This window comes from Aspergillus lucknowensis, assembly GCF_044049455.1.
Source record: "Aspergillus lucknowensis strain CBS 449.75 chromosome Unknown BJX67scaffold_48, whole genome shotgun sequence".
Lineage (NCBI taxonomy): Eukaryota > Fungi > Ascomycota > Eurotiomycetes > Eurotiales > Aspergillaceae > Aspergillus > Aspergillus lucknowensis.
In genome coordinates, this window is record NW_027263592.1 from 214,909 (window position 1) to 224,543 (window position 9,635).

A 9,635-nucleotide genomic window follows, 5' to 3' on the forward strand; every position below is an offset into this window, starting at 1 on the left:
GCGAAACAGTTACTTGGAGTAAATCCACCCAACAGATGCTGCGCAGATGCTGGCATCTGGTGCCAAAAATCATAAGGATCTGGTCATATCATGTCATGTCGCTACTCGCAAGATATCTCTATCTAAAGGAGAAACTTGGGATTGCTAGTCGCCTCCTTTTGGGGCATACATGAAAACATGTGCGCGCTCACAACCAAATGAACCCATGGCTCTGAAGCTTGTTGAGAGACATACATCTGTTCCAGCACCGCTTTGTATTGACGATTACAAGAGGACGGCAACACAATCTTGATCATGACTCAAATAGGGGGGCAACAAACGCTCAAGGATGTCTTTCATCGCCTCTCTTACCCGGAGCGAAAACAGCTCTCACAGGATTTGAAGCAGATTATTAGTCAACTTCGGATGGTCCCGAACCAAACGCCATACCGATTTGCGAATACATTGGACGGTGCTCTTGTCGACCACCGTGGAGGTAGACGCGGGCCGTTCAACCTGTTATCAGACTTCAATTACCACCTCTTCCCCGAGCGCGCATCAGATACAACGAGGAATGCTTTTTCTGCAGTCCATTCACGTCAGCATAGGTCATTCTTCACCCATTCAGACCTCTATTCCACCAACATCATTATTTGCCAAGGACGACTCGCTGGAATAGTTGACTAGGAATCTGCGGGGTACTACCCCGAGTATTGGGAGTACGCGAAGGAAATTTACAGTATCATAAATAACAAGGAGTTAGAGAAGATCATCCGCAACGCGTTTGATGAAGACTACGAAGAGGAATTGGAGGGAGAGAGGCTCCTCTGGCGTCTCGCGCCGTTTTGGCCTCTAGGGCAGGGTTGGTTTATGGGATTCTCTTGCAAGTGGGGTGAAACGGAAAAGGATCCTGAGTTCTTATAGTTCTCTCATACATTAGCTACAGCTCTAGCCCACTACAGCACACAGAGTAGCTTGAAGCTTCTCTCAGATTAGTGGAGCTGCCGTCTCCCCCCGTCGGATGATCTCCGAACTCGGGAGCTCTCGATATATAGCTGCCGTTGCACTCAAAACGTGCTTCGGCCGCTTCCCCACACCTGAGCTTGAGTTGACAACCGCCGCGAACTTATTTTCTACGGAAATGGACGTTAAATTTGTTCTCGTCACCGGCGCGACCGGCTTCATTGGCGCCCACATTGTTGATGGTCTGCTCGCTCGCGGCCTCCGAGTGCGGGGCGCTACGAGGTCACTAGTCAAATGCGATGCAATGATCAAGGCCCGCCCGCAGTGGGCAGGCCGTCTTGAGTTTGTCCAGATAGAGGATTTTGAGCGTCCTGGCGGGCTGGTTGACGCAGTTAAAGATGTCGACGGCATCATTCACACAGCGAGCGTGAGTCCCTACAAAGCTCCTACTCTTCACTGTACTGAGCATGATAGCCTTTCACGTATGACACAACCGACAATGAGAAAGAGCTTATTATTCCCGCAATAAACGGTGTAAAAGCTGTCTTCGAGGCTGCTTCGACAAACCTCAACATCCGGCGCATAGTACTCACATCCTCCTTCGCCTCGGTCATGAACGTCAACCGCAAAGCGCCGCCGTATTTCACCTACACGGGCGCGGACTGGAACCCGTTAAGCTACGAAGAAGCGGCGGGCAAAGCGACCAGCGCTGTCGTGGCCTACCGGGGCTCAAAGAAGTTCGCCGAGCTCGCGGCTTGGGAGTACGTTCGTGAGAAGAAGCCGGGCTTCGATTTGGTGGCGCTCTGTCCGCCCATGACATTCGGCCCAGTCGTGCATCCTGTCGACGGCGTAGAGAAGCTCAACGAGTCGAATGCGATGCTATGGAAGGTTGCGAGTGGGAATCCACTGCCCGTGGCGCGGGTGCCCTTTTGGATCGACGTGAGGGATTTGGCGGAGGCGCATGTTGGGGCGCTGCTGAAGAGTGAGGTTGGCGGGGCTAGGTACACTCCTGCGTCTCCAGAGAGGTTCTCGTATGCCCTTGCAGCGAATATTATCAAGGATGAATTCGACGGACTCAAGGATGGGGTATCTGGGGAGGAGCAGGCTGTGGATGAGAGTCATGGGCTGGACGGGGAGACTGCCGGGAAAGAGCTTGGCTATTCCTACCGATCGTTTCGAGAGACGGTGCGTGACTTGATAGCGCAGGCTTTGGAGATGAAGGCCCAGCAGTCGAGATGATAGGAGAGTTCTTGAGAGTTCCACGACTACAATGAAGTCGAAGTGATTCCCGGGCTGAGATGCCGCCCATCCGCGCCCTCCCCCACTCTTTGCTTCTCCCAATCAATTCTCTGGCCTCGCGCCTCATCGAAACTCGTGTGGAAAACGGCCAGCTCCACTTGGGATTTCCTCCCGAGCTCTCCCCATGGGGTGAACAGCTCCAACTTCTTCCTCGAGGCTCTCGAGTCCTTATATATTCGCCGACCCTCAGTCTCTTCTCTATGCCTCTGTCAATCATCTACTCCACGAGCTGAGCAACCATGGCCGGTCTCAACCTCTCCTCTCGCCTTTCGGGCCGGTGGCTATTGACGGTCATAACCATCGTCAACGCCTGGTAAACCCCTTCCCGTCCCCTTTCTCGGTCGCGGACCCATCTGATAATTGAGAAAAGCTCGATGGCCTGGTTCGGCTACGACCAGGGCGTGTTCTCAGGTGTCCTCATCTCCTCCGACTTCAAGTACTACTTCCCCGAAACCCTCGACGCCGACATCTCAGGAATAACCTCCTCGTGCTTCTCGCTCGGCGCGTTCTTCGGCGCAATCCTCGCGTTCACCTTCGGTGACAAACTCGGCCGCAAGCGCGCTATCTTCCTCGGTCTGCTCTGCAACGTTATCGGCGCAATACTCCAAATCGCCTCCTGGCACCTCCCCCAGATGATCGTCGGCCGAATCATCAACGGGTTCGGGATGGGCGTGACAAGCTCCACCTGCCCCGTCTACCAAGCGGAGTGTTCGTCTCCGCGATCGCGTGGAAAACTCGTCGTGATCGGGTCCATGAGTAACACTGCTGCGTTCTGCCTGGCAAGTTGGATGAATTACGGCCTCTACTTCGAGGGCGGTGCGCTGCAGTGGCGCTTCCCCTTGGCATTCCAGCTTATTTTCCCGATTTTCGTCGCGACGGGGCTATTGTTTGTCCCTGAGTCGCCGAGATGGCTTGTTCTCAAGGATCGAGGCGATGAGGCTCGCGCTGTTATTGCGCGACTCGCGGGGCGGAATGTACCCCTCGACGATGAGGCCGTCACGAAGCAGTTCCTCTCCGTGCAGGCTACTCTTCAGAGCGAGATAGATGGGCGGGTCCCCATCCTTGATGTTCTGCTTCACCCTGGGAATGATAAACAGCAGACATTGCGGCGGTTGCTGCTCTCTTGCGGAACCCAGTTTATGCAGCAGTTCAGCGGCGTGAATGCGCTGGGTTATTACCTGCCGACACTCTTGCAGCAGAGTGTTGGGCTTGATGAGCAGGAGAGCCGCCTCCTGACAGGTGTGAACGGGACGATCTACCTTTTTGCCGCGTTTTGCTGCCTGCTTATTATTGATCGGTTTGGCAGAAGGAAGTATGTCCTTCCATTACGTCGCCTGGCCGAGGGACATTTGATGCTAATGCGTGCAGGATGATGCTCTACGGCTCCATAACCATGGGAGCATGCTACCTCATCGCTGCGATCTCACTCAAGACAGCTGGGACCGATCCTTCGAGAGAACGACTGGTACTCTAATCCCCGCCACGTAGTACGCTTTCGCACTAACAGAATCCAGCTCGGTCGCGTAACAACAGCCATGTTCTTCCTCTACTACTTCTTCTACGGCACCTCCTTCGCCAAAGTCCCCTGGGTCTACAACTCCGAAGTCAACTCGCTCGCGTGGCGCACGCGCGGCGCGGCCGCAGCCACAGCAACAAACTGGATGGGCGGATTCATCGTGACGCAGTTTACGAAGGTCGGGGTCGATAATCTCGGGTGGAGATTTTATCTTCGTATGTTTGATTCCTCACTTCTCTGTCTTCCTTGCTTGTCTTTTTTTCGCTGCTTTGAAGGCATCTTGCTAATACAGTGGCGGCAGTCTTTGCGATTATCGTGTGGGCGTACTTCCCCGTTGTCTTCTGCTTGTACCCTGAGACCTCGAGACGGACGCTCGAGGATATGGACGAGATGTTCTTGCAGCATCGGTCGCTGATTGTCTGCGGCAAGCGGGTACTGACGCAGCGGGAGCGGCCGGCCGACTTCGTCGAGGCTGAGGCGAGACGGGTCGCGGAGTATGCAGAGGGGAAAGGCAATACGAGTGTTCAGGCTAAGCATGTTGAAGAGGTTTAACTAGACCTTAGAAACATACAATATACTAGATGTATATACAAAAGATCAAATACGAAATACCACAGACGAAGACAAGTCTAGTCAAGGTCAGGAATGGGCAATCCGTTCACAATCTTCACCTTCCTCCCCAGCTTGTCCAGCGCCGCCTGGGAGTTCTTCGCGCGCAGGTCCCTCGTTTCCGTGTCGGAGACGAGGACGAAGTCGTACGTCAGGAGCGCGTGGTCCTCCTTTACTCCGTACTTCGCCGCATACTCCGGCCCCGCACGCTTGATATCGACAACAAGCGAGTCCTTGACCCCGAAGACAGCGTCGGATGTCTCGAAGGGGTCGTTCCGGAGATACAGCGCCCTACCCACATGTCAATACAATACCACCAACCGACCCACGCGGTATTCGGGGATAAAAATAAAAAAAGGACAAGGTGGGAACTCACGTAATAAGATGATCAAACCCCTCCCTCTCAAACATGAAATGCATATGACTCGGGCGAAACGGATGCCGCCTCAACATCTTCAATAACCGCCCCACAGGCCCATCATGCGGAATCGGATACGGCACAGGCGTGATAGCATGGAACCAGAACACCCCGCGCTCATCAGAACGCATGATGCACCGCCCATCGGGCCCGGCCCGATCCGCGTGCTGCACATCATAGTGGCCCGTCGAGTCGGTCTCCCAGATATCGATCTTCACGCCGGGGACAGGACGACCCTCTGTGTCACGGATTGTGCAGACGACTAGGAGGGGTTCACCGGCCGGGTCTTTGGACATGGAGGCGCCGGCGGGGAGTTCTTGGGCGTCGTGCGTGTGGAAGGGGCCGAGGACGGTGCCTTCTGTTGACCCGGGGGGTTTGGGGTGGTCGATTGAGTCGACGAGGATGGAGAGGCCGAGGACGTCGGAGAGGAGGATGAATTCCTGCCGTTGCAACCATCAATACCACTTGTATCGGGGCTACGGAGGAGGGTTGTTCCTTAGGAGGGAAGGGGAGGGGGGTTGATTACCTGTCGCACATCGGTACAGATCTGCCCGACCTCAGTGAGGAACTTCAGCCCGGCCATCCACTCCTGCGAGGAGAGTCGCGTTTCGCGGGCAAAGTCGTGGAGGTGTGTGACGAGGCGCTCGAGGACGTATTTCGTCCTCTCGTCTTCGCAGAGGGAGTTTATCCGGATGACATTCTCGGTGATGTTGTCGACCGTGAGGTCTTTCATCGGGGGGATTTTGACTTGCGAGGGGTCCATTGTTCTTTCTTCGGGTATGTGGTACAGTAGTATGGGATGGGGTGTATGCTCTGGAAAAGGCCGATTGAGCTCCAGACTCGAACGAGATTGATATATGAGAGCGGAATGGATCAATAAGCAATGATTATCTGGGCAGCTGCGATTGGCTGGCTTGGGGAGCTCCGGAAATACCCCGCGCATCAATAATGCAGAGTTTCAGGAAGCTCTAAGTATTCGGATTAACCAAAAGGAATGCTCTGATTGAGTCTCCGGACAGGAATTCGTAATATAAACACTGTTAGAGTATTTTGCACACGGCTGAGAATCTTTGGGATGGATCTGATCTTAATGTATCTGATCTTCTATTTCGTGCATCCAGCTCTCCGTAGCTGTGAGGAATGATTCCGCGATCCCCACCCCCACCTCCACCATCGCGGCAAAGATATTTACCGACATATGGTGCCGAAAGGTACACTTGGGGTACACGAAACATTGCACAAACATTACCATGCGATCGATCACTCTCCCGCCTCGACCATCTCTCCAAAATCGCTCTCCGTGTCTCCCGGCCCCCCGTTGATCTGGACATGTCCTCCCCGTAATTGCCTCAACCCCTCGTCATCCTCCACCCAACCTCCAGCCTTCTCCATACTGGTAATGTAATCTGCAGCTACGCGCAAGTTCTGGCCTGCCGAGAGCGCACGCTCAATTTTCACTTCGCGCGACTCTGATACCAGCACACGGAAGACGTGCGCCAAGAAGCCGTTTAGGATGTCCACACTCCAATCGTCTGGAATGATGCCGAGGACTTCACGGACGTCGAACCAGCCCGCAAACCGCGCGAGAAGGTCACTCGTGCGTTCGATACGTTCTGAAAGGTCCTGGATCTGTAGGAACTCATCTAGTAGATACCGGAAAAGCTCGGTCTGGCGCGATTTTTCAGCGAACTCCAAAGGTGCACCGGTGGAGCTCGTGCTTCGAGGGCCGCCGAACAAACAGTACCGAGCGGCCGCGTCGTAATCGCCCAGCCCGTGAGTGAGGAGTCGAAGGGCTTCTCGGTGCCGGCCCTGTAGTCCGTCTAGGATTATAGACTCAGAAACTAGATCATTCTGAAAGGGTTCAATGCGAGCGAGAACTGCAGGGATCGAGTAGTTGAGACCCGGCGAGGGAACGGACGTAAATTGGGTGGTGCTACCGCCTCCAAGTAGCTGGAGAAGTCTGAGCCGTGATTTCCACCACGGGTCAGAAGGGCAGTTTTCCGTGATGAAATTCATATATGTGGGTTTGGGCGGCGCTAATGCGCGGTACGTGGAATATGACTCCGCGAGAGATGTCCGAGCTTCAGGGGAGGACTCGAGCACGGAGAGTACGGTGTCAAGGTAGTACTGAAGAAGGTCGTCCGCATATTGAGCATACTGTAGGGCATATTAGTATACGATGTGCGGCGGAGGTAGGACACCTACATTTTTCGAGAACACCAAGTGCTCCAGGTACTCTTGGACCGCATTCGGCGCATGCTCTTTCAGCAGAGCCACAACATCTGGCGGGTCGAGCAAAACCCGGCTGGTGTTGTCTGCAAACACTTGAATGCCAAGCGGGGGATTCCGCTGGGCGAGCCACGATCCGTATTCCTCGACAAGCTGCACATCTTTGATTTTGACTAGATATCGTCGCATCTGCACTTCGACACCGGCAGGAGTTACCTCGCCGCCGAGGTCTTCGTCCCCTTCAATGATCCTTCGCCAAGTTTTCAAAACATGGCCAGCCATCTTCCGACTCTGATATAAGCGACTCAAAACAAAGAGCCGGTGATAACTCTCAAGAAGAGCCACGGCACGATCAAAATTTCCCTTCCAGTAATCAACAAGATTGTTCAGCTCGGTGCGGATTGGTGATGATACGAGCTCCTCCTTAGTCATGTTGGACCCATGTTCGAGGAGAAGGCGGAGCAAGGCTGCGTCAACACTGTCGAAGACGTATGTTTCATCTAGAATACTCCCATAGCCACGCTTCTGTTGCCATGAGCGCAGAAATCGCTTCATCATGTTGAGGACTTCAATGTCGAAAAATCCTGCTAGGGACTTGTCGCCCTTCTCGGCTTGTCGCAGATATGCCTCTGCAGTTTCTGCTAGCCCTGCATGAACCCATATGCCCTGAGAACTCTGCAGTGTCTCAGTCCGTAACAGAGGAATCAAAATCAGGGCTATGCGGGGATCCAGCTCCCCCACAGTAAGTGCTTTCTCAGTTGTATCAATGACAGCACTGTTTCTGGCTTTGGGGTCCATGAAGAGAAGATCGCCCAAGAGAAGAAGACTAGCTTTCTGCTTTAAGTAGTTCAGGCCGAGAAATTCTGGTTCTGATTTAGGTTCCGTTTGCTGGACGATCTCGATGATATTCCAGATAGCTTTGCGGTCAAGGGTGTGTCCGCTGGTGCCTATCTCTTGAGCGTTTCGCAGAGCATCGTCGAGCTGTGTCGTTAATGGATTCCTTACTACGCGCCAGATCGTATTTCCGGTCCACATGGCAAGGCTGCTTCGGGTTTTACCCATTTGTTGTGCTATCTTGGCCTCTTCTGAGTTTCGATGGACTTCCCAGTCCGAAGCCTTCTTGGATGCGTCGGAGTCGGTCAGTTCTTGTGACTCAAAGAGTTCCTTCTCCTTTTGAAGCTGCTCTATTGACGCTTCGGTTCTCGGGTCCGCAGTTGGAGTGTAAGCGGAGAGTGTTGGAGTTTTGAGACGAACCATCCGAAGCAGCCTTCCCAAGTCTTGAATCTCGAGCTCGGTTGGACTAATAGTGTGACAGACACCGACGTGTTTTTCTGGCGCATCCTGAATTGAGGGTATCTCAACCCAGCTTTTATGGTCCTCCGCTTCGGCTGGGTCAAGATCCCAAGGTTGAACCTCCAGAAGTTTCCGGGTCTGGCCGTCTTGGTCGGATTCTATGACTGCAAGGAGAAGTTCATCTTTAGTGTTTTCCGGGGACTGGATCAAGTTCGTTTCATCGCCCTTATCGATGATAATTGATTTGGGATACCTCTGAAATGTGATCGTGCCGCGAACCACGTCGCCGTCTAAATTGACGAACATGCCAACGCTAGGATCCTGTTCATCAGAACCCCTGACCAGTAGGAATTCGGACGAAGTTGGAGAAAGGATGTGGGGCTTCAGCTCAGTTGAGGATGGCTTTGGCAGGGGTGGAAGGGGTTTCCGGTCATCCCCAGCTGGGAGTTGCTGTTCGCGTGTCGGCAGCTCCGAAGATATTCTGGGGGAAGTGCTTTCCTTACGCTCTCCGGAAACCGATCTTCTCAGTGTTCCCGGTTCTGAGCGCTCTGGTGTTAAGGATCTTGATCGATCCCTTGACGAGGGTTGTTGGGGAGGCTGTAGCATTCCTGCAAGTGTGTTGAGACTGGAACTTCGGCCATGAGTTTGGCTCTCGGTGGGAGGAGAACTGCTCAAAGGAGAAATCTTAGAGGCGGACGAGACTGGCATATCCTCTATCTGGCCAGAGTCGAGCATCTCATCGGTGAACGATATGGGAAACAGTGGGATCTTTTGCTGATGCTCCACATCAAGTAAAGAGTAAGTCCGGTTATCCGCAACACAGGATATAATACCTCTACGCGAGAACATTTGAGAGCCCGGAAACTCAATATTTCTGACCCGTCGAGCGCCGTCGCCAATCTCGACCAACATGATACGGCTCCGTGTCGCGACCATCACCACCGGGGTTTCGGTCTCATCTGGGCCTGCGTTTTGGTCCAATCCACCAATCCAGCGACAGTTGTTGACCTTCGCGTTCCCACCGAATGCTGGGCTGAGCTCCGGGAGCATGTAGAAAGTAGCCGTTCCATTGCACAGGACGCACGCTTTGTTTACGGTGGGAAGGAGAAGAATTTGTCGGACGCCCCTATGGCTATCTGGGGCCGAAGAGTCCTGAGAGAAGGGAATGGGGAGCCTTGAGGCTAGGATGAAGGAAGGTTCGTTCGATGCGTCGGCGGGGTCAGGTGGGAGGCAGACGAAATGTAAGACTTCCGCTGCAGAAGTACCGATATACAGATTGTCATCTGAAGAGGAGGGAATATCTATTAGCATCTGCAGAGTCTGCGGGGG

General features: G+C 53.7%; 5 protein-coding genes across 5 annotated transcripts; 3 read left to right on the forward strand and 2 right to left on the reverse strand.

Annotated features, from left to right (window-relative positions):
- Positions 1-99: 99 nt before the first annotated feature.
- On the forward strand, positions 100-698 carry BJX67DRAFT_238800 (uncharacterized protein). The gene has a single exon (XM_071026055.1). It carries the CDS (start codon positions 295-297, stop codon positions 664-666), a length of 372 nt encoding a protein of 123 aa, XP_070882747.1. The 5' UTR covers positions 100-294; the 3' UTR covers positions 667-698.
- A 377-nt stretch (positions 699-1,075) lies between these two features.
- On the forward strand, positions 1,076-2,294 carry BJX67DRAFT_363039 (SDR family oxidoreductase). The gene is made up of 2 exons (XM_071030057.1): positions 1,076-1,369; positions 1,417-2,294. Exons 1-2 carry the CDS (start codon positions 1,121-1,123, stop codon positions 2,179-2,181), a joined length of 1,014 nt encoding a protein of 337 aa, XP_070882748.1. The 5' UTR covers positions 1,076-1,120; the 3' UTR covers positions 2,182-2,294.
- A 32-nt stretch (positions 2,295-2,326) lies between these two features.
- BJX67DRAFT_238813 (sugar porter family MFS transporter) lies at positions 2,327-4,524 on the forward strand. Its single transcript, XM_071026056.1, has 5 exons — positions 2,327-2,554; positions 2,612-3,553; positions 3,610-3,706; positions 3,756-3,972; positions 4,059-4,524. Exons 1-5 carry the CDS (start codon positions 2,481-2,483, stop codon positions 4,307-4,309), a joined length of 1,581 nt encoding a protein of 526 aa, XP_070882749.1. The 5' UTR covers positions 2,327-2,480; the 3' UTR covers positions 4,310-4,524.
- On the reverse strand, positions 4,387-5,547 carry BJX67DRAFT_374387 (intradiol ring-cleavage dioxygenase; the record flags this gene model as incomplete). Its single annotated transcript, XM_071031543.1, has 3 exons — positions 4,387-4,657; positions 4,743-5,224; positions 5,311-5,547. The coding sequence occupies 3 exons, from the start codon at positions 5,545-5,547 to the stop codon at positions 4,387-4,389; spliced, it is 990 nt and encodes a 329-aa protein (XP_070882750.1).
- Positions 5,548-6,044: 497 nt separating this feature from the next.
- On the reverse strand, positions 6,045-9,617 carry BJX67DRAFT_384462 (putative TGF beta receptor associated protein 1; the record flags this gene model as incomplete). The annotated part of the gene is made up of 2 exons (XM_071033669.1): positions 6,045-6,941; positions 6,990-9,617. 2 exons carry the CDS (start codon positions 9,615-9,617, stop codon positions 6,045-6,047), a joined length of 3,525 nt encoding a protein of 1,174 aa, XP_070882751.1.
- Positions 9,618-9,635: the final 18 nt, after the last annotated feature.